Source organism: Lissotriton vulgaris, chromosome 2_1, assembly GCF_964263255.1.
Source record: "Lissotriton vulgaris chromosome 2_1, aLisVul1.2, whole genome shotgun sequence".
NCBI lineage: Eukaryota > Metazoa > Chordata > Amphibia > Caudata > Salamandridae > Lissotriton > Lissotriton vulgaris.
Genome location: NC_141687.1, coordinates 1,028,665,480 through 1,028,690,244, shown reverse-complemented (window position 1 = coordinate 1,028,690,244; position 24,765 = coordinate 1,028,665,480). Strand labels below are relative to the sequence as shown.

At 47.3% G+C, this 24,765-nt stretch overlaps 1 protein-coding gene across 4 annotated transcripts in view; it reads right to left on the bottom strand.

Annotated features, from left to right (window-relative positions):
• The window catches only part of WDSUB1 (WD repeat, sterile alpha motif and U-box domain containing 1), a 394,309-nt gene that overhangs the window by 204,129 nt on the left and 165,415 nt on the right, over nt 1-24,765 (bottom strand). For all 4 annotated transcript variants that reach the window (XM_086956660.1, XM_086956658.1, XM_086956659.1 and 1 more), the window contains one exon: nt 8,814-9,235. In XM_086956660.1, coding sequence (XP_086812786.1) covers nt 8,814-9,211 — 398 coding nt within the window. In that variant the 5' untranslated portion in view covers nt 9,212-9,235. The remainder of the gene's footprint in view (nt 1-8,813; nt 9,236-24,765) is intronic.

Genomic DNA, 24,765 nt, shown 5'->3' with positions numbered 1-24,765 from the left:
GCACCAGGTATTTACTTAATCTATTTTTTAAAGTTTTTTGTTAGATTTGTGTCTTTGTAAATATAATGTAGCCTATTTCTAAAGCACGAGCGAGCCGGAGTGGGGCCTGCTGAGTGTTAACTACTCACCTTCAAGTAACATGTCTTTGCAGCCGGTGCTCCAACCACCAAGCTATCATGCAGACAAACAACGAGTATGTATTACCCAACCAGGATGCAGTCAAATCAAAAGAAGCAAGAAAAGAAACTTTGGAAAGCTAATAGATGGATTCCATTAAAAACACTGCTGCAGTAGAAAAAAACCCATATAAAACGACTGTATATAGAATTTGAGTCAAAAAATTTAAAGAGCAACAATTCAGTGTATTTATGCGCCGTGAAATGGTTCAGCGTGCACTTTAATGCAAGAACTCAAGGGTAGGTGGAGGGATACACCAAACAGCAAACTGCATGACGCATTACTACTCTTGGAGGAGCCAATGCCCACTCATGCCCATGGTATGTATATGTTAAAAAATGGTATTAATAGGCACCAATCAGCAAACACTCTCAAGACCTAAAGAGGCAGCAGCAGCCCTGTGCCGTCGTGTAGGCCGTGGCTGTAAATCAGGGTCTATTTTGACAGTCTATGTCAGGGCGGAGAGCGTGGCTCTGCCCGCACCGTTGCTTATACTGTTCACCCCAAGTATGACCTGAGCATCCCAAGGTCTACTGGCACTCTTGGCTTTTCTGCATTGTCAGCGCTTAGACATTTCATGTTGAGATTTGCAAAAATATCAGAATATAAAAGAAAAAAAACTGAGACTGGATGAAATGCTCGAGTGGCGAAATTGAAATTTTGCACTAATAAGTTTACCGGGGGTTAGGATATTTTATAAAAGTGCCACTGTCAGCGGGAATAATGCTAGAAACGTGTGACGCAGCCGCCCTCTTATCCTTCCTGTGGCACGGGTGACACCGCCACACATACATACTCCATCCTAGAAAGATACTAGAAATATAAGTAGGGCGGATAAGTTGTGAAAACATGCATTAGACCAGAGGTCTTTAAACTGGGGGGCGGGCCACCCTAGGGGGGCCTCGAATGATCTCAGGGGGGGGGCGCCAGGCTCTGGCCAAAAGAAACATTATGCTTTGTTTTCAGCGTAAAAAAATGAACATCAGTAAGCACGTCTGTAATGGGCCATCATTCACATCCTTTGTCATTTAAATCCTGGCTGGGAGAAGGTGTCAAAAGAGAAGGAACTTCAAATGTTCTCCAAGAACCACACTGTCATTTTGAATAACCACACTGGATCCTTTGCACATTAGTAAGGCCTGCCTCACCAGAATAGTATGTTTGGAAATAATGTATTTGTTTGCATTTCTAAAACAGTGACAGAACTTAGCTGCAATGTTTAAATAAGTCTCGACATATTTAACCATTGCCAGTTAAATAAAATAATTGTGAAATATTTTGAGGGGGGGCCCGGCGAATTGTTTTTCTACAAAGGGGGGGGGCGCGGAATAAAAAAGTTTGAAGACCACTGCATTAGACGGTTTAAGTTAAACCCAGGAATAAAGGCGATGCTAGAGAGAGAGGGGGGAGAGAGAGGAAGCGAGAGAGAGAGAAAGAGAGAGCGGGAGTGACAGAGAGAAAGAGAGAGAGAGAGAAAGCGAGAGGAGAGACAGCGAGAGAGCCCATGCTGCGTGCGTGCAAGCGCAGTCTGCTCATTTTCAAGCACTGCATTAGTACTTGTGGCGGCCCCTCCTCGCTCCTGCAAGGTAGATTCGGCCACAAGCACAAGTGCGTGCTTGAAAATGACCAGAGCGACAGCTAAAGGTCCTATAGGCAAGACCTAAATATCTGCAGCATCAGAGGCCCATATGGAGTATTTAGGAGACATATTAGCATACGTTATATAGAGAACATTATGTTTAGCGGTACAGAAATGGGAGAAGGCAGAGCAGGAGACACTGCAGGAGGAGGAGGTTAAGGGACAACGAAAACATCCCATATCTATGGAGTGGGCCCTGTTATCCCACCAGTTTAAGCAATTACACATGTGCACCGACCCAAGCACTTCTCAGCACAACTCAACGGACTCGGATGCATGAACCTCACAAAAGCGTACGCATGACACCGCCCCCACCACTCCGACCAACACGTGATGCACAATAATCCCACAACGCACTGCACTGCATACTGCAACTAGCAACGCTGTCCAACTGATAGCCCGTAAACAACGCTGTGGTACACCTACAGTCTGTAGCGGACATGACCCAGACGCCCTACCCGATGCACACACCCTGACTCCCCCCTCAATGCACCCCCAGTTTATTCCCCCCAGTTCCCCCCGACATCCCTTTACAGAGAAGACAAGTGGATTGTAACGACAGATACCCCCTCTGAGCGCAGGATGTATGTCCTACGGGCAAACAACAGTACTACTGTCGCTCAAAAAAGCACAAGATGTAATGTGATTTTATTGCAAAACTGTTAATAAAAATATTTCACAAAAAAAATACAGATCCTGTTTGATGAATATAATCCAATTGCAACAATTTGAAAAAAGCTTTGCTAGACATTGAGTTACATATTACTTAGTTCAGCCCCAATAATCATCAGGAATTCTAATCCAACAACGTCCTCCCATTCTGGTTTCTGATCATCAAGAACTGTGTCATCCACACCTCTTGATGGCAAGTATAGTTGAATTACTGCTTTTCTACCACTCACCAGTGATCATGTTCACATCCCCATGCCAACCCTACTGCTAGACTCCTCAAAACTAGCCAAATTACCAGGCTACCTATGCTATATAGACTACAAGCCACCTTCGACTGTGTTAACCAGAACAGGTTTTGGAGCAAATAAAAAAACTGGTCTAAACCACCCGTGCTCCTAAGATCGATTTAAAACCTACGTACAAACACTTGGGTCAGAGTAAAGCTGGGCAATGGAGCAAACCGCTCCATGGCCTTTCCAACATCCTGTGGGCTTAAGCAGGGTTGTGTCCTAGCCCCCACTCTTTTCAACCTATTTCTGGTGGACCTATCTTCATCCTTGGCTTCGGTTACCTCCCATGCCCTTTCAAATCTCCTCTATGCCGACTTGGTGCAGATTAGCCTTACTAAGGTTACCCATGAATATTCAACAAACAATAGCCTGACAGTCAACACCAAGAAAACCAAAAACATGAACAGTTCTGGAAGAAGACTTCACCAAGGTCTGTAAATTCAACTAATATACATACCTCGAACTTACATTTGACAATAAAGGAAACTTTAAGCCTCACAGGGAAAAAATAAAAAAGTAAAGGGTTCACTTTGGCAGCAGGACTTAGGGCACTATTTAGGAACCTGACTGGTATGTCGCACAGCCCCATTCTAGAAATAGCAAGGGCAAAGGTAGTCCCAACTCAGGCGTACAAAAGCTGTGCTCTGCTGGGCAGGGTCTCAGACACTCTGGACAATATGGTCATAAGAATTTACAGGGACATTTTCAATCTCCCTAGATACACCTCGCCTGGCCATTTTCCTGATCACATTCCTCCCAGACCCTCAAAAGATTTTCCCAGTAGGAGATGTAGGGTCTGTTGGCGAAGAGGTACGCGGAAAGAGACTCGTATGTACTGCCCCGAGTGTCCTTCTAAACCTGGACTGTGTGTGCCTGCTTGTTTTAGAATGTATCACACGCAAAATAATTTTGGGAGCATCCATGAGTGGTAAAGTGAACTGCCTGGCCTCTATTGTTTAATAGTTTTTGCTCAGTTTCAAGGTTGGCATTTGTGTAGTGTATTTAGTTTCAGATTTTGTTAGTAGATTTGTATATATTTTGAAATTATTCTTATTTAAATTTTAAAAAATCCTAAATGTGATGGCGGTGTTCGTGGAGTGGACCTTGTCTGCCGGTGTGCGTGGTCTGGCGCTTGGCTGACGGTGTGTATGGATTGGTGCTTGGCTGGCGGTGTGTTTGTACTGGAGCTTGGCTGGCGGTGTGTTTGTAGTGGCGCTTGGCTAGCGGTGTGCGTGGACTGGCGCTTGGCTAGCAGTGTGCGTGGACGGGCGCTCAGCTGGCGGTGTACGTGGACTGGCGCTTGGCTGGCGGTGTGCGAGTAGTGACTAGCTGCTGGTCACTACACACACTGCTAGCCAAATGCCACTCAACGCAATCCCTGAGCTGGTGGGGTTGCTGTGTCAGGCATGCGGGCATGTGAAATTGATGGGCCCTTGAATGGCGCTGTCTGCTGATGTGAGTGTTGTAATGTGATGGGTCCGCGGCTGGTGGTGTGAATGGTTTTGTATGTGTCACTCGTATGAAAGGTGTATGAATGGCCTGAAAAGAGGTTGGTGCCTTGTCGTGGCTTTACAGCTCACAAGCTGTGAGTCAATGGTTCAGTTTCTCGTCCTTTTAATTAACAGTGCATTTTATTTTTGTGAAATATCTGGTTAATACACTGTATATTCTGAACCATCACTCGCCCTCGTGCCAAATCCAACCAGTATGTATGTGTGCTTGAGAAATAGGTGGTTGTGACTAAAATTTGTCTTTTCAGTTTTTTTCAAGCAGGGTGTACCTTGTCCTATTTTGTGAATGTAATGTGTTGGTTTTGTGCCTGGTGGTGTGAATGGTCTTGTGTGTATCATGTATGAAAGGTGTGTGCATGGCCTGTAAAGCGGTTGGTCCATTGACGTGGCTTTACAGCTCACAAGCTGCGAGTCACAGGTTCAGTTTTTCTGTCCTTTCATTTATTGATAGTGCATTTTATTTTTGTAAAATCTCTTCTTAATAACATTTTATATATTGAACCATCACTCGCCCTCGTGCCAAATCCATCCAGTATGTGTGTGTGCTAGAGGAATAGATGGCTGTGCAGTAATCTTTGTCCGATTTGTGTCTCTGCCAAACTGTACATTTCATCTAAGAATAACATTTGTGCTGGCACAGTGATTCCACGCAAAAAGGTATAGAAAAAGGGATTTTTCTTCAGCTAAATTTGAGGTTTCAGGGGATTCTGGGTAAGAAAATGTTGGGGGATCCACGCAAGCCTTACCTCATTGGACTCCCCCGGGTGTCTAGTTTTCAGAAATGTTTGGGTTTGGTACTTTCCCAGGATGCCCGCCGGGGCCAAAATCTCAGGTGCCCCCCCCCCCCTCAAAACCAGGTAGTTTTGCTGTAGGTAATTTTGAAGTCTCCACAGTATGATTTGGGCCATTTCCTTTTGCAGCCACTATACCTACCCACACAAGTGAGGTACCTTTTTAATCGGGAGACCTAGGAGAACGCTGGGTGGGAGGAAATTTGTGGATCCACGCAGATTCCAGAACATTCCCACACAGAAATTTGAGAAAAAAACGTTTTTTTTCAGCAAAATTTGAGGTTTGCAGGGGATTCTGGGTAGGAGAAAAATGTGAGATCCACGCAAGCCATTCCTCGCTGGACTCCCCCGGGTGTCTAGATTCCAGAAATGTGTGGGTTAGGTAGGTTTCCCTAGATGGCTGCTGAGCTCCGCGCCAAAAACTCATGGGACCCCCACGCAAAACCAGGTTGGTTTGTCATAGGTAATTTTGATGTCGCCTCAATAGGTTTTGGGCCCTTACCTGTTGCGGGTCCTTGACCCACCCACAGGAGTGAGGTACCATTTTAAACGGAAGACCTGGGGGAACGTGGGGTCGGTGGATCCACGCATATTCTAGAACTTTCCACCACAGAAATGTGAGGAAAATTAGTTTCTTTGACAATTATTTTGGTTTGCAATGGATTCGGGGTAACAGAACCTTGTGAGAGGCAGTCAAGTCACCCCATCCTGAATTCCCCTGGGTGTCTAGTTTTCAAACATGTATAGGTTTGCTAGGTTTCCCTAATTGCCGGCAGAGCTAGGGTTAAAAAACTACAGCTAGGCACTTTGCCAAAAAAGGGTCATTATTAGGTCTCGCCTGAGACAGCGCAAGCGCCGTCTCTTTGAGACTTTTTGGCTTTTAAAAGTGCCACCAGAGACTGTTGATGGCCTACAGCTTGCGTTCATGAGGTCGTGCACATGCACAGCTGCCATCTGTGTTTTTATTGCTGTAATCAGGCTCCTCTGCTTGCCCTACCCCCCTCCCTTTCCCCCCTCCTGGCCAGCTTCATATGTGTCTTCTAGCTATGAATTATGCTCCTCTGCTTGCACTCCCCCCTCCCTTCTCCCCCTCCTCCCCCTCCTCTTTGTTAGTTTCATTTGTGTCTTCTATCACTGTGAATGCTCCTGCTTTCACCAGGCACACACACCATCAGTCATCAGTATACGCTTTCACCAGGCACACACACCACCAGCGTCAGTGCACAGCTTCCACCAGGTACACACCACACCAGCCGTCAATGCACGCTTTCACCAGGCACAGAAACCACCAGCCGTCCGTGCATGCTTCCACCAGGCACACACCACCAGCCGTCAGTGCACACTTCCACCAGGCAAACACACCACCAGCCGTCAGTGCACACTTCCACCAGGCACACACACCACCAGCCGTCAGTGTACGCTTCCACCTGGCACACACACCACCAGCCGTCAGTGCACGCTTCCACTAGGCACACACACCACCAGCCGTCAGTGCACGCTTCCACCAGGCACACACCACCAGCGGTCATTGCACGCTTCCGCCAGGCACACACCACCAGCTGTCAGTGCACGCTTCCACCAGGCATACACACCACCAGCCGTCAGTGAATGTGTCAACCAGGCCCACACACCACCAGCATTCAGTGCACGCTTCCACCAGGCACACACACACCACCAGCCATCAGTGCACGCTTCCACAAGTCATGCACACACACCAACAGCCGTCAGTGCACGCTTCCACCAGGCACGTTGTGTTTTGCGCCGTTTCCTGTTCCAGGCACTAGAACTACCCACACAAGTGAGGTACCATTTTTCTCGGAAGACTTTGGGGAATGTGGAGTGGGTGGAAATTTGTGGATCCATGCAGATTCCAGAACTTTCCATCACAGAAATGTGAGGAAAAGCTGTTTTTTTTTACAATTTGCAAGGGATTCTGGGTAACAGAACATGCTGGGAACCAGTCAAGTCACCCCATCCTGGATTTCCCTGGGTGTCTAATTTTCAAAAATGTATAGGTATGCTAGGTTTCCCTAGGTGCCGGCAGAGCTAGGGTTCGAAAACTACAGCTAGGCACTTTGCCAAAAAAGGGTCATTTTTCATTGTGAAAATGTGGTGTGTTCATGTTGGGTCTTGACCCTGTTTCTGTAGTGTCCACTATGCCTACCCACACAAGTGAGGTACCATTTTTATCAGGAGACTTAGGGTAATTCAGATTTGCAAAGCAGCTGTTATCACCTATTGACTTTCAATGCATTTCTACCTTCCAAATGAAAGACAATGTGTAAAAAAGAAGTCATTTAGAAAAATGACCAATAATTCTCATGCTAGTAGGAGTATTCCCAATTCTGGAAAGGTGCAAATATATACTGTTCCCATTTCAGAAATACATAGGTGTCTTTCATACTGAATTTTCCATGTATACATTTTCCCAGAATAATTGCTATATACCCGGTACATAATAAAAAAACGATTGCAAGACGCTGCTCAGTTATTGGCTCTGGGTTCGTCGGGTTCTTGGTGAACCTACAAGTCCTATTTATATCCCCACAACCAGTAAGGTCCAGTGGATGTAACGGTATAATGCTTTCAAATAGCTGTCATAATTAGAAGAAGTTACAGGTGAAAACGTTGACACAAAAGGGTGTTTTTTTCAACTAATTTTCAATTTGTTGAATATTTAACTGTTAGTTTCTATAAAGAAACCTTGATGAAGTTACACAAATGACCCCTTGCGGAATTCAGCATTCTGTCTACTTTACTAAAATGTATAGCTTTCCAGGATCCATTATTGCTTTTATACTCATTTCTACCATTTACTGGAAGGAGGTTGAAAGCAGAAAAATGCCAAAACTGCATACAAATTTTGGTTTTCTGACAAAAATCTGTCATTCCCTAAAAGCTGGGAAAATGGTGATTTCAGCTCCACAAACCGTTTTTTGATACAATTTGCAGGGAAAAACCCAGACGCTTTCATTTGCAGCACTTTCTTTCCCATTTTTCCCCCAAAAAAACAAATTTAGCTGTATTTTGTCTAATTTCTGGGACCCCTCTAGGGGGAATCCACAAACCCTGGGTGCCTTTAGAATCCCCATGATGTTGGAAGAAAAGGACACAAATTTGGCGTGGATACCTTATGTGGTCAAAATGTTACAGGGGCCTACACGCGCACTACCCCAAATAGCCAAAAAACAGACTTAGCATAGGGGGGGAAAGGCCTAGCAGCGAAGGGGTTAACATCTTCATGTTTGTTGGCAGTGCCTTAAAAAATGCTCCAGTCTGAGTCCCATTTTAAGACTTAGTTCTTCAAGTCAAGAGTAAGGTAGTGCCTTGATCATTTACAGCACAAATGTTAAATATGTGACAAACTGCATTTCTACAATTTCTGCTGGCCATTGTACATTTGGTAAAGTATCATTCTCATGTCCAGCAAATAACTTAGAAATGTTGAATCTCTTTGGTGGCAACACAAGAGTGAAGCCGTGCTAACTTAGATGAGACTCTGTCCCAGATACTGTAGCTGTTGCAAGCTCTGCTAGTACCACAGGGGACAGTAATCTAATAAGGTTAGTACTGCAGGATATTGTGAATGTTGTAGGGGCAATTGATGTACTATGGTGATTCATGATCTGCATTATCTTTTATGGTAAATATGCATGGCCATCCCATTATGAAACATAGAAGCAACTTACCTAAATATAAAATGAACAAGGACTACGTCTACAGCAATGCTCACCTGTAAAACTTTAATGACTGAACGTTCCATAAAACCACAGTGCCATCAGCTCCACCAGAAACCAAATATGCTGATTGAGGGGAAAATCTGCAGACTCGAACAGGGCTACTGCTGGGATGTTCAAGTACTGCCAGTGTGTGTCCATTTTGAGTATTCCATAACATAACAGTACCATCAGTAGAACATGAAGCTAAAATATCACCAAGAGGAGAGAAGCAACAGCAATGAACAGCATATGTGTGACCTTTCAGTGGAGAATAAGTAAGTTCAACGAAGTCACTCATCTCGTACACACGGATGGTTTTGTCCATGGAACATGTTGCCAGGTAAGAGGAGGAAAAGGCACAGCAGTTGACATCATCACTATGGTCGGCTAGCGTTTGAATAAGTGTCACCATCTTAACAACATATCGAAGAGTGGCCTGTAACATGAAAAGAACACTTTGTTTAATCTTTTTTAATACAGGTTGTTTTCAAAAGTACATACCACAAACAATACAAAGCACCTCTACAACCTTAATAAGTACTATCCGCAGTGCAATATTCATCTACCCCTGCGCACCACGCCACCTCCCACAACAAACATTGGCTCAGTTAAAGTTCAAAACTGCATGCAGGAATTTTCAGAACTACAATGGTTTAGTCTTAATCTATGTTTGGACTTCTTAGTCAACAACAGTTTCGGTGATAAGGTACCACAAGCACAGCATGCCCTTCATTCGCCGACAACTCTAACAGCTAAGTTTGTTATTATTTCTCCCAAAAATATTTCAGAAATCAACCTGTCCATAGCAGTAGGATTAAATGATCATTGTTAAAACGTGCACAATCTCCCATTTCACATAATAAAACATTGCAGAGTCTAGGCAACCAGTTATTCACTTCTGGGGTCTGTGTTGACTTCTGGAAGTCTCCAAAAGTCCAAATGGCCACTGCTAAATGCTTCAAGATAAGCTCACTTCTAACTTCGCTCAGGTCATGCTTTTAGGCACCATCTCTCTCTCCAACAGGTCCTGGCGACTTTCTTGCACTATGACCGCCTCCTTTCATAGACAGTCTTCTTCACCTTACTTTAAAATTATCCCAGAGCCCGTTTCAAGATGGCAGAAATGCTCTTGCTACAAGTCAGGCGCTCCCTTTTTTCGATGAATTCTCACACCTAACAGGATCAGATAGGATTCTTCCTCCTACTAGGTGTGAAGCTAAAGAGTCTAATAGGGCTCTGAGAATGAATGTGAATAGATGTATTCTGTCAGCCCATTTGAGATCAGTAAGTCAAAAGAAGGAGTGTTAAGGCTGCCCTTTCTCATGCCACCTATCTTGCACAATTCAGTGATGGGTAATCCCTGTTAATTAGCCAATAGTAAACGCTGCCTTGCTCTTCCTGGACTCAGAGGCATGCTGTTGTCTTCTGTGCAAGAGTCGTTAACTCTCTTTGGCATGGCATATGTGTGTATTCCAGGTCTGAATGTGTAATGAGTGGCAGAGCTGATCTTAAGCCACTTCTGGCTCAGAGACACCACAGTAAGTGCTTCTAAAGGTACTTTTCCTGTATAGTTACCAAAGTTATGATTTCACTGTTCAATTGGATATTTAAAACTATGGTGAAAATAACATAAAAACTGTTTTCTTGGGACGTGACCGAGCAAGCCATCATGGCGGTCGCACTGTAGGCGAGCTCTGCTGAGCCGGTCATTAAAAAACTTCAATTATCCTGCTTTTACAACTGTTGCCACCGTGGAAACACTGCAAGGGGGAGGGGTTGGGGGGGGCGGGCTGAGTGCTACGGGTAATCTGTGGCAGTTTTCTTGACCGGCCCAGGCGAGTTTCAGCCCGTTCTGGTGAGGTGCATGGCCGGCGGGACCTGTGGCGAGCCTGAGACGGTGTGGCGCAGCTGAGCCAGATGCAGCAGTGACTGGAGCCGAGCGCTGTCCTGCCCTGGGGCTGACATCGTGTTCCAGCTGTGTGTCCCTGTCTGCGGAGAGGCGGCAACCAGTGTAGTGCGGATATCCTAATATGGAGGGGCTGGGGCGGCCTGGTGAGTCGACGTAGAAACCACCCCCCACCCTACATTTCTACTGAGCCCTGCTTTGCCTGAGGATCTGTGGGTTCGCAGCTCCGACGAAGCTCCTGGGGTGGTGTGCGAACCCCGTGTGTCGCCCTGCCCCCCGCTCCGGTGGTCAGATCGGGCCACGAGTGGGGAGGAAGAAAGCGGTGGTGCTGTGAGGGGCCATACGTCCGGACAGACAGTGGGTGTTTCAGCCGGCCTCTGCTTTGGGGACCTCCTGTGCTTGCCCTGTGGTGTCAAATTTGGGCCCCGGCATTGAATCCCTGCCTGCAGAGTGGTGGTGGAGGGTGCAGTGCTGGTGGCCCGTTGTGGAGGGGGTGAGGCAGCCCGTTGGATTTGCGGAGGGTTCTTCCCCCCTCCTCCTGCATCCCTACAGGGATATGCCGCTTTCGGACCGCAAGTGATCTGTCGCCCCAGGGGGGTTCTGGCCAGTTTATCCTGGGGGTGCGTGTGGACCCCATCCCTGTCCCCGCATCCGTGATCGGAACGGGCCACGCACAAGAGGTGTGAGGGTGACTGTGTGCGTTGAGGCCGGCTATATCCTCCGCCCAAAGGTGCTGACGCTCTATCAACGGTCATACCTGGCCGTGTGGGCTCTAGGGGGTGCATGAGTGACTTTGGATGTTGTATTGTGGCCCACTCGGCTTAGTGCGGCAGAGGCGTCTCCAGTGGGACCATGACCGGTTTCCCCGCGTGTGCGCTTTCCTTCCCGCTGTAAGATCCGGCAGCCAGGTCGGGCTGCGATTGGAGTGAGTGCGTGGGGGCCCCTGTGACACCCTGTGTGGACCGGTCGGAGTGGCATGGCTAGCGGACTGGGGGCCTATTCCTAGGTGGTGGTGTCATACCCTCCCCACGTAGGGGTGGACTTGTTGCGGCCTCTTCATCATCGTTTTTGCTGGGCATACTGTGTTGAGGTTCCACCTGGTGTTGGAGCCTCACCGATACCATGACGAGAGGTAAGCATTCGGGGGGCCCGGCTAAGCAAAGCACCATGGACCGCTTCACTGGTACCACGGCCTCGGCAGCGGAGCAGGAGGGTGCACAGGCCGGCAATTATGCAGTACCGCACAGACCTCGAGACCAAAATAGGGGCGGTGGGTTCTTAGGTCTTACTCCTCCGCCAGGACCTGCGCAATGCGACAGAGTGCATTACAGCAGCAGAAAACAGGATCTCTGGAGTGGAGGACTCCGTCAGTACTTTACATAGGAAAGTAGCATCCTTGGAGACCCTCACTAGGGGCCTGGTGCCTCTTGTGGATGCCGAAGGGAGGGCACGGAGAAGTAATCTGCACTTTGTGGGGTTCCCAGAGGGCTGTGAGGGGGGATATGGAACATTTCTCGACCAAATGGCTGGTCAGTTGGTTCCCCTCAGAATCCATGTCTAACTGCTTTGTCATTGAGAGGACACATTGGGCCCTCATGCAGAAGCCGCCACCGGGAGCTCGACCACGACCAGTCATAGCGAAAATCCTGAATTATCACGACTGGGACGCTATCCTGAAACAAGCCCGCCTTAAGGAACCACTGCATTGCGAAAAAGCTCATATTCTGATCTTTCCCGACTACACTCGTCTGGTCCAGCAGAAGGGCCAATCCTCTATGGCAGCTAAGACCCGCCTACGCAACTTCAAGTTGCTGTATGCTCTCCCGTATCCTGCTAAGCTGAGGGTGGTTTATCAGTCACTAATTTTGTTTTTCGATTCTCCTGAGGACGTTTTCCACTGGAAGGACGAGACAGTAAGGGTGCATTCGCATATACCACAAAGACTGGAGTCCGACTCGTCAACAAGTGAATCCCGCAAGCTACCTAAACCTAAAGTCAAAGGCAACAGGCGCTCAAGATCCAGACGTCTTTCAAAGTCCCATAGAGATGCCAGTAATTGGTCTCAGTGCCCTGCTCAGGGAGGCCGGCCTCGTGACTTCTTCGGGACTTTCCTTGCGGACAAATTTACGTACATATCTGTTTAGGCTGTTGAAGCATATGATCGGGCTATCATCCCCTGTGGGCCTTAGCAGTCCAGGGGACAGCTCAGGTTTCATGGGGAGGCTTCTGGGGATCCATTGGCGAAGGTGGGGCCGGGGGCTCCCGTTGGGGTCACCATGCCACCTTTACTGCGACAGATACTTCAGTGGTTTTGAGGTATTGGGATGGGGGTTGAAGTTGGTGGGGATGTCTTTGTTCATTATTAGTATGTTTTCTAATCATTCATCAGAGGTTTATTATTTCACTGGTTACGTTTTGGGGGATTGTTAAGCTTTCAGTGCATGGTCATATTGCTGCTATGTTCCGCTGTGTCTTTATATGTCACCGCAAGTCCTGCTCATTGTGTTTATTGTTTCTCTAGATGTCTGCCCCTGTAGTTATCCCACGGCCCACTGCTGGGGCCCTTAGGATTGTGAATGTCAGGGGCGCTGGATAAGGTAAAGAGGGGGCTATCCTTCACCAGGCCAAGCACTACCGGGCGGATGTTCTTATTTTGCAGGAGACACATTTACTGAGTACTAAGGCCCTTTGCTTTCGGAGATCTGGGTATTCCCAGGTTTTCCACTCAGGGTTCACAAGGGGTTTCCTTGGGGTGGCTCTACTCATCCACCGCAGGGCACCATATGTCCTCTCCAGGACGTGGGCAGATACTCAGGGGAGGTATGTCTTTATCCAAGGATCTATTTATAAAGAACGGGTGGTTCTGGGTAGTGTCTATGCCCCTCCCCTTTGTCTTGGACATTGGCTGAACGCATTAGGACTTAGTGGGCGGATGTTACGGATGGAGGGACAGCTGTGGGTGGTGACTCGAATGATGTGATGGATGGGGCTCGAGATAGGTGGTGACAGGGAGGGAACGCCAGCTGCGGGCCACTCAACTAAATTATCTGCCCTGGTATCGGGTCTGGGCTGGGTGGACTCCTGGCGACCGCAGCATGCGGGGGAGCAGGGTTATACATATTTCTCTGCTGTACATGAATCGTTCTTACGGTTGGACTACATCATTGTGCCGGCTGCAGTGGCTTGGAGAGTGAAGGACGCAGACATCCTTCCTAGGGGTCTATCGAATCATTCCCCGGTTGCGCTCACGCTACGGTTCGGCCCTGCGAGGCCACCATTTCGTTGGCGTCTTTCCCCCTGCCATCTGCAAGACGACCAGTATAGGGATCATTTGGTACAGGTCAATGATCAATATTTAGATCTTAATGTGGGTTCAGTGGCGACCGCAGCACCGCTGTGGGAAGCGATGAAGCCTACTATGTGGGGAGTGGACATATCTTATTGCTCAGCGGCGCGGCGGACTAAGATGGAGTCCTTGGTGCGCTTGGAGGCCCACATGTTGGAATTGGAGCATGCCAGTAGGGTGGATGCGGGGGGCCTGGTGCGTCGTCAGCTGCTAGTGGCTAGACAAATGCAAGCAGATTTATTGCTGGATAAGGCTCGATTGGCATGGCCGGCGTTCCATAGTAGGATCTATCAATGGGGGGATAAGTCCAGTAAATTGCTGTATCGTCTTTGTCAGGGGGCAGATAGTTCCCTGGTTCTCCCTAGGCTTGTGGGGCCATCCAGGAGTGTATTGGGTGATCCCTTGGTTATAGCTGAGAGCTTTGCACACTACTATGCTGACTTGTACACCACACAGGAGTCCTTGTCAGAGGACATGGTTCGCAATTTTATTTCGGATCTCCCGCCCCAGTCTCTCTCAGATGAGGCTCGGGAGGAATTGGATCTCCCACTCATGGTGGAGGAATTAGGCACTGCATTAGGGGAACTCAATTCTGGGAATTCTCCAGGACCCAGCGGATTACCATGGGAGTTTTTCAAGAGATTTTTTTCGCAACTGTGACCCCATCTCCTTCGGGTGGTAGAGGAAGCAAGCAAGAGTGGGTGCCTTCCACGCGACTGGAGACACACCGAGGTGGTCGTGCTCCAAAAGCCAGGCCGTCCTACAGACCAACACTCTTCATACCGCCCCATCTCGCTGCTAAATATGGAGGCCAAGGTTTTCGCCAAGGCCTTGGCCACTCGCCTTCACTCCCATATCACCTCGCTGGTCCATCCGGACCAAGTGGGCTTAATGCCTCAGCTGGCGACACGGCACAATATCCGGCGGGCGCACATTACTATAGACATGATACGGAGGCTGGATGTGCCAGCGCTCTCCTTTTGGCGGATGTGGCTAGGGATTTTGATTCCCTTAGTTGGATGTATCTATTTGCGCTTTTGGATATTTTGAATTTGGGCCCACATTTCTTGGCCTACTTAAAACTTTTTTATACTCGATTCGATTCAATAAGCTTTATTCGGTTCAGTTAAAACAACCATAAAAGCGCATATACAACATGTGTTAGAAAAAACCCATACAAATCATTGAATTAAGATAATACAATTGTGACTGTTAATACATCTTAAAACAGCATACATTTCCTTACATGAAATGATCTCAAAATAAATGTTGCAGTATAAAAGCAAATATCGGGTTCTTGCATTGTAAACAGCAGACTCATAGCATCATCAGTAGTTAAAGTACAATATTTTTTAAACAAGGGTTTTAGAAAAGCAATGCGGAGGTTCAAATACAAATCACATATGAGGAAAAAGTGCAAAGTGCTTTGTTTGGTACGTCCATCACAAGGGCAGGGGGAAACAGGATACTTTTTTGCATAGGGGAATGCTACCAAGTGATGAACGAGACCTAATCTCATTCTTGTAAGAACTAAACGGTGCGACGATCTAGTGACCTGGCTCAATGGCTCAATGATTAGAGCGGCAGACCCTGATGCAGAAGTCTAGCCCGGGACCAGGGTTCAATTCCCCGCCTCGGCGGGTCTTGGGCTCAAAATTCCACGGACCTGATAATTCTCGCCTCGGTGCCTATTCCAATCATGGAGTCCCACTCTGCAACTCTGGGCAATAGCTTGCTTAATCTCCACAACGGCCCCTACAACGCTAAGGATGCCTGGCCTCCACCTTGGGGGTGTCCAGGAGTGGACGCCTCACAGGGAAAGCCAGGATGGGTTCCACAGTGGTATTCGTACAAGCGCCTTGAGATCCTTGCAGGTGAGTAGTGCGCTATACAAGTATTAATTTATATTACATTTACAAATAGGTTTGGAATGTTATGTTATGTTAATCGTAATTTATAGAGCGCACAGTCACCCAAGGGTTTCATGGCACTGAAGTGAGGAACATTAACGGCAAATAACCTATACAGATGCTTGCTTAAAGAGCGAGGTCATCAAGGATCTCAGAAACACAATAAGATTTTCACAACTCCTGACTGTCAAAGGGAGTGCATTCCAAACCTTAGGGGCTAGGTAGGCAAATCGACACCCTCACTGTCGCTTCCGTTTAAAGGAGAGTAGGGTAAGCTGAGAAAGATGAGCTGAGCGGAGATTACGGGAAGGCTTATGTTTCACAATCATGCTGTTGATAAACCTAGGACTCTTTCCATGAAGAGTCTTAAAGGCCAGACAGCCGACCTTAAATGCCACCCGTTGAGCAATAGGTAGCCAATGAAGGTCGGCCAACAGCGGTCTTGCCAATCGCCAATTGGGATGTTTATGGATGAGTCTGGCCGCTTGATTCAGGACAATTTGCAAGCGCTTTAATAAAAATACAGGTAACCCTAGGTAAATGGAATTAGAAAAGTCCAGACGGGATAGGACCAAAGCAAGCACCACCTGTATGAGAGCAGAGTGGGTCAGTAGATGGGCAATTTTTAAAATTTTGCGCAGTTGATGGAAGCTGGAAAAAATCACAGCTCCCACCTGTCCACTGAGTGAGAGATCTGAGTTAATAGTAATCCCAAGGCTTTTCACTGAAGAGGATGGTGAAGGAAGTAACCCCAGTTTTGCCGGCCAAAAGTGCGGGCCCCAACTGGCTTCACTTTTGCCAGGGAGCACCAGCTCAGTCTTCCCTGGGTTAAGTTTAAGATGGTTCTGATTGATCCACAGCTGGATATGCAACATGGTGGCCTGAAATTCAGTGACAGAGTCCGGGGAGTCCAAAGTAAATATTAATTGCAGGTCGTCGGCATAGTTAAAGGTTGTGACCTTTCTGTTTTTTAGAGAATGTAAAAAGGGGTTTAAGATATAAGTTAAAAAGAAGCGGGGACAGTGAGGAGCCTTGCGGGACACCCCAGGTAGTAACCAACTTGGGCGAAGTGAAGTTCCCAAGCCTGACAGCCTGGGTACGGTCAGTCAGGAAGGAATTCACCCAACTGACAGAGGAGCCCCTCAGGTCGGCCTGTTCGACACGGTGCAATAAGATGGCGTGATCAACCGCGTCGAACGCCGCAAACAAGTCCAGGAGCACTAAGGCCTGATGGATACCCCTATCCGCGTTGGACCTCATAGTGTCTAGGACCTCAAGAATCACAGACTCAGTTGAGTGCGCTGGACAAAAGCCGGCTTGGTTTGGTTCCAAGTAGCCTGATGATTCAATAAAATTGGAGCGACATCTAGCCACATGAGCTTCCAGAATTTTTGCTCCAAAAGGAAGGAGAGAGATGGGCCGATAGTTAGAAAGATTAGCAGGGTCGGCCCCTGGTTTTTTGATAAGCGGGACCAATGTCGCATTTTTGAAAGCACCAGGGACCTTACCCTGTGCAAGTGACTCGTTAAGGAGGGGGGAGTACACTGAGAGGTAGGACCGAAAAAACATCCTTTAGGACGTGAGGGGGGCAACAGTCATTGGGTGAGCCTGATTTAACCCGGGTCATCAATTCGACTAGCATTGAGTGGTCAATAGGAGGGATGGCATCCAGTACAGAGGGGTTGCTAGGCATATCTTCTGTGAGGACCATACTGAAACTGTTTGGTATGCTCTCTTTAATGGTGGCTATTTTATCCTTAAAGAAATCATTTAGAGAGTTACAAAGCTTTTAAGTCGGTACTTGCACAGAGGAAGTTCTATCGTCATTACATAGGTCGTTCACAACCTTAAAAATTTCCTTTGATTTATTTTGAGCATTTAAGATTCTCTCAGAAAAGAACGCTGCCTTGGTGATCAAAATAGCTTTCTTATATTTCCTGCAAGCAGTCATATATGACTCCCTATCTTCCACGGAGTAGCCGTGTCTCCATTTCCTCTCATATTGGCGCAATTCCAGTTTTTGTTTCCTTAGGTCAGACGAGAACCATCTGTGAGCGTCGGAGCGACGGGCGCGGGAGAATTTAGTGAGAGGTACATGATCGTCGCATTCTGCCAGAAGCCAGTTAGAGAGATTCATTTCCATAAGGTTGACATTGTGGCTAGGAGCAGGTATTGATTTGGCCAGGGAACTGAGAAAGTCCTGGTTGTTCTATGATCTCCATTTCCTGGTTACTCCTCCCACTGGGATAGGGGCTTTTAAATGGCCATGGAAGGTAAGTGAGAACTGAATTAGATAAGGATCTGACCAGATACATGGAGTCGCCACAGGTGTGGACAAGGATACATTATAGGACCAGATTTGGTCCAAAATGTGTCCTTTTTTATGGGTGGGAGTCCGAATATGTTGAATAAAATTCAGATGAGAGAGAAGCTCAGAAAGTTCAATGGCCTGAGGCCCTCCTGCAATATCATCGAACCAATAGTTCAGGTCCCCGACCAGTAGGACCTTGGCACAGTTGACGACTAAGAATGCCAGTTGAACACTTAAAGAGACCGGGAAGGTGGGCATTGCATGAGAAGGACGGTAGATAAGTACCAGCACCATAGTCCCCATATCTGTGTCAATTTTAACAACTAAATTCTCTATATCCAGCAGGACCAAGGGGGGCCGAATAGTAAATTTATGATCCTTATGGATAATGGCTGCGACCCAACCCCCCAGCTTCCCGGGAGGCCGGTTAACTGACAGAATAGAATAGTCAGAAGGGAGAGCTGCAAGAAAATATGGCAGGGAATCGTGGGTGAGCCACGTTTCAGTAATAAGTAAAATATCAGGCTTGTCAGTATTGAAAAGCAGAAAAATTTCCAATTGGTGTTTTACCAAGAACCGCGTGTTCAGATAGAGACAGAGGAGGGTAGAGTCCTTGATCGTTAAGACTTTTTTAGAGGAGAAATAACAGGGTTCAGGTGTGGGTGGAGGAACAGAGCCCGCCTGGGGGAGGAGAATATCGTTAGCCCCTAAACAGTTAAGTGTTGCTGGGTCCAGACATGGGAGACAAGTATGTTTTAATGAACAAAGCTCCATGGAAGAGTAGGTGAAAGTTTAACCATGATGCGTGGCCCATGGGCCCGTACCGGCGCAGACGGGCTTGCCTTTGGCGCGCCCGCTGCGCGCATCCCCTGCGCTCCCGTATCATTGCCCCCATAAATACTCCTAGGACCCGTCTCCAAGATGGCGGCTAGCCGACGAGCCAGAAGTGAGTACTTCCCTGTGAGCGTTCGGGGCGCCCTCCACAACAATCAGACAGAAAGGCTGCGGTGGACCAGGGTGTCTCGAGCAGACACAATGCAAATAAGTAAGTGCACAAGTAGCAGCAGAATAGATTAAAAGCACGATTTGTCAATTTTTTTAAAAACTGCGCTGGTAGACAGGCGCACCTCACGGATATCAACCTGGCCCCTAACTCGAGCCCGACTAAATACCCAGGTGAGCCACAATGCAAATAAGTAAGTGCACAAGTAGCAGTAGCAGCAGAATAGGTTAAAAGCACGATTTGTCATTTGTTTTTAAAACTGCGCTGGTAGACAGGCGCACCTCACGGATATCAACCTGGCCCCTAACTCGAGCCCGATTAAATACCCAGGTGAGCAGGGAAGGTCCGGACAGCTAGACCGCCGACCAAGATGGCGGCTAGCCGACGAGTCGGAAGTGAGTACTTCCCTCTGAGCGTTCGGGGCGCCCTCCACAACAATCAGCCAGGATGGCTGCGGTGGACCGGGGCGTCTCGAGCAGACACAATACAAAAAAGTAAGTGCACAAGTAGCAGTGGAATAGATTAAAAGCACGATTTGTCAATTTCTTTTTTTAAACTGCGCTGGTAGACAGGCGCACCTCACGGATATCAACCTGGCCCCTAACTCGAGCCCGATTAAATACCCAGGTGAGCCACAATCCAAATAAGTAAGTGCACAAGTAGCAGTAGCAGCAGAATAGGTTAAAAGCACGATTTGTCAATTTTTTTAAAAAACTACGCTGGTAAACAGGCACACCTCAGATTCTAAATAAAAGTAGTAGAACTGACATGTTGTTAAATGCCCTATGCTTCTTTGTCGTGCATACTTTCTCTCCCACAGAAACATATTTTTCACTTCTGTTTTGGACTTTTCTATTGCTCCGTCGGGGTTTTCCAAGATGTTTATTTTGAATATGTCCTTAAAAGTTTGTACTATGTATTTAAGCCATTATCTAGTCGGAGACAGTCTTTAATAATCATTCTATTGAATGTGGTCTCTTCCTTCAGCCATATTGATCTCCAGATCAATAATGGTCTTAGCTCTATTAGGTCTGTCAGGTAATTGATCCCCACTTCACTATGAATTAATTCAGTGGATACCGAAGGGGGTAAACAGAGCAACTTTTTAAGGAACACGTTTTCCTCTGTTTGCAAATCACCATAATAGTGATGACCCCAAGAAAATAATAGACTCTGGAGCACCAAGACCTAGTAAAATTGGCCAAAGTATGGCATGATCTACCAGATCAAATGAACTGATGAGGTCAGCGAAACATAGGAAAAGGGACCCTTGCTTAGCACGTGTATATTTTCCAATTAATAATTCCAGGTTAATGCACTGTTCCAAGGTTCCCCGCCCTTTCCTAAAACCATATTGGGTCTGCGTTAAAATCCCGTTGTCCTCAGCCCACTCCTCTAATCTGACAAGTAAGACCCTACTAATAACTTTCATAGACGAATCTAAGAGGGAAATCTGCCGATAGTTTTTGGCTTCAGATTTATCACCCTTCTTAAAGATGTGAATAATAATTGATTCGCCCCATGTAGGGGGGGCCCCTTCCAATACAGCGGCGTTAAAAACTCTATTTAATATGGGCCCCCAGAGAGCAGGTATAGCTTTATAGACATCTATTGGGACACCATCCGGGCTTTCCTTCCCTTGCTGCTATTTATTCCTTGTTCTACCTCTGTTAGTGTGATATTTACAGGTAAAATCGGCCAGATACTTGAATCCCCAGAATCAATACTGGTTACATTTCCTGGGTTAAAGATACTAGAGAAATGTACAACCCATGCCTCACTACTGACATAGGATGTCAATTCAGGGACTTCCTCATTTTTAGGTTTCGCCTAGCGGAAGCTGCGCTCTGCGCAGCTTTTCCGCGCAGGCGAAATCCTGTTGAGAACCGTAGGGTGCTTTGGTTCGGCCCTCGTCGTTGATTGGCTGGCTCCGTAAACGGAGCCTTGCCATTGGACGAGGGGCCTGTCCGTCAATGCCGGACCAGACACGGGGGCGTTCCCGACATTCTTTGGCTTTTGCCGACGTCACGGGACGCCGGGAACGCCCCCGTGTCTGGTCCGGCATTGCCGGCACCTCCCTTGCTCCCCCTCCCGCTTGTTTCCTCCCTGGACGCTCCTCCACAGCGTGTTGTGCCCCGCGCTCGGGGCTTCTTGTTTTTCCCGCGCTCCCCAGGGTCGCTCCTCGCCCCACCGTGGGGCTGTTTAATTTTCTTTCTTTTGTCCCCTCTGCAGGTTTCCGGTCTCGTAACTACAAGCAACTGGTGCCTGCAATGCGGGAATGGCGGAGGAGCTTGATCCTGGGAAAGAGCGGAATGTCGCCTGTTTGCGATGGTGAAAATTGCCCGAAGCAGAGGGCGAGTCAACTTTCAGGTCTCTGGTCCGAGGGGAAGCATAAGCGTCGTCATTGGAGGAGCCTTTCTCGAAGATGCAGGAGCATTTTAAAGTTAAGTTGCTTCGAGCGGGAAAACTGTATAGCACACTATAATGGAAGACTGCCATGCGTATAGAGGTTGCGAGGGCCCGAGGGGTTATATCCATGGCGCACATTTGTTTTCTTGGGCACAAACCGGGAGCAGTGTTACAATACTAGTGCTTGTGTCGTGCATAGAAGGCGCCGCTAAAGCTTCCCGTGTGTATGTTTTACTACTAATATGGTTGGGATTAACAGCGGCCCGCTGTGGTTAATTACTCCTAAGATTACACAAGGTTTACTCTCTTTGCTTAGCCGTGTGCTTTCATGCTGATCGAGCGTCATTTAAACCCCTCGAATTACTGCCCGTGTTTTTTAAGGCGCTCTTGCGGGGTTTGAACCGCGTGTGTAAGGTCTGAAAATGTGGAGGGGAGGGAAGCCAGTGGAGTGTTCAGCGGTACGAGTTGCCGACTCTTGAGCTTGGTGACCAGTGTTCGAGCTGCGGCTTCCACTCACTTAATCTAATTTAAGCTGCCATGCGGTTTCTTGTGAGGTCAGTGCAGCAATATAAAAATGTACTGTAAAATGCACATTATTTAGTTACCTTAGCGGTGATGTTTTTCACTGCTGGTGTCGCCCTTGGGGGTCAGGGGAGAACGTCATTATAGCCCCACGAGGAGCTTACCAATTTGGCCTGTATAGCGGTATGGGCAGGGATTCTCCAGGTCATGAACTGAATGCGTTCCCTCGACCATGTGGTTAATGCGGGCATCCAGTCACCACATCCTGTTGCTGCCACACGAATATCGGCGCTTGCCTATGAGTACGTGTATAAATGCTCCAGTGTGTGGCTGAGTCCCAGGAGCTGGCCAGGTTAGAGATTTTCCAGTAATGGCGCGTGTGCATCGGTAAAAATACGGAAAGCAACGTTTTTTCCGTTTTTGGTGATTGTGTGCTTTATATATATAAAGCCGTTTTTTAAAGGAGGTTTGTCACAGCAAAGAAATCACCGCCAGCAGGCAATGCTTTCAGACAGGAATGCTCTTACAAAGTGGTTTTGCCAATGTCAAACAAGATATTTGAAAATAGGGGGGAGTACATCCTGTGCTTGCCGTGTGAAATTGTGTTCATTTTACATGCGTTGTTTTGATTATCTGGCCTGCTATTGTTCGCCAAGAAGTTCGTTAGTCATCTAAAATGTCAGATTTATTTATTTTGTTTTTACTTTGCTTAGACAGTCTGTTCTTACTAAATGTTGTTGGCTCTATTCCTGCAACAGTTCTCTCGTGTAACGTAACGGGTCCGATTGTGTAGCGCTCTGACACCTTCGGGTAAAGTGGGGAACTGTGTTTTCACATGTGTGAATTCGGTACACATGCTCACATTTGGTGTAAACAGAAACTAGATGGACATGCGTAGAGGACACACACGCACTGTGACAGTCCAGAGTTGGGAATGGTACACGGTAATGGTTGTAGTTTACCTTTATGGACTAATCCCCTGTAGGCTCCACGCCCCAGCCAGGAGTTTCAGTGCAAAGCAATGAGCGAGGCCACATAGGGCCCAGCTCGTTCATATCTCACTGCCAGAATCCACTCAGGGGACAGGACCCAGCTTTCCTCTCCACCACTGTCTCGGTGCTTTGGCAGTGTTTGTCTGCAGTCCTCATTAAGCGCTTCTTGACGAGATACAAACATAAGGTTTCCCAATTATGCTTTGTGCAGAATTACACACGATACCTTTCCTACAACTGGATAGCGCTCACTGACGCGGCTGACACACATCTAAATGATCCTGTCATATTTCCGTTCGGCAGGCTGTAAAATGCAGTCTGATCACCCATTTTGTGACATGTTGTAAGTGTTCACTGTTTGTGTATCTGATTGGCATTGAGTGCGAGCTGTGCGTGGGGGAGCGCTATGAGAGCTCAGGTATATTTAGAGATATTCAGCGCAGCCGGCTGGAAGTTAATGTTGTGTACCGATGCAGGCGGGGTCTCAGGTTTTGCCTGCACATGCACAGTACCTTTGTAGCATGACCAATGGTAAGTTTCTATCCATGTAGCGCTGCTGTTTCTTTGTGAAGCACTTTTACAGATGCAGGTTAAGTTGGCAATATATAAAAGCACTTAAAAACAAAGGACATGATGTTCCACGAGAGTCTGGGAGGGGAATTTTTCTATGCTACCATCTAGTTTAGCATGTTAGTAATATCGGGGATGATCTTGCTTATTGCATTTCGAGATCAATCCAAATCCATGTTTCGAAATAGAGACATGTGTACAGTTTTTAAGAAAACGATATACGTTGTTAAAATTACGTAAGCTAAACACCCGGGCTTAGCATAGTGTGCGGCCCTAATTGTGTTTGGCGGTTTCTGCCATTGCATCCAGTTATGTGATACAAGTAAACTGCAGAACTACAAGGTTTTCGACGGTTGTTAGTTGTATTAAGATGAATAGACAGCAACTAGGGCTTGTATACAATAGTAAAAGATTCCACTTAAAGCCTGGTGACACTACGACAACTATGTCAAAAGAGAAGAGAAATCCCTAGAAAAATGGCTCTCTTCACGTGAGTTCCCTTCCCCTACAAGGCTCGCCTGGCATGACGTCATGCCATAACATCTCCGTTTGTTTTCTTTCTGCATCTACTAGCTGGGACGGGCCCAGAGATCAGGGTGGCTCGTATTTTGATATTTGAATCATGGCTCATTCCCATGTTGGGTGCGTCACATGGTTATATCATGAACATCCAGCAGTGTGAGCACACGTACAGGCAGCAAGTCCCTGTGTTTGTTTTCTTTCTAAGATGAGTTTATTATGTACGGTGCTGCCACCCCTGGCGGCTAGGACTGCACTCTAACAACAAGCCACATATAAGCATTTGATCATGGGAGAGAGCCAGGTTTGAAAGTTCGACGATTTATGCAGCACTTTAGCTCTGGATAGGTTGTTTGTGTAGATCTGAACTGGGGGCTCCTTCGGGCAGTGGAGACTCCCGTGGGTAGGGACAGAGATATACCTCGGAGTGCTCTAATGAGGTGTGGAAATTTAGTGTGCTGCTCATGTTGAGTGCTCT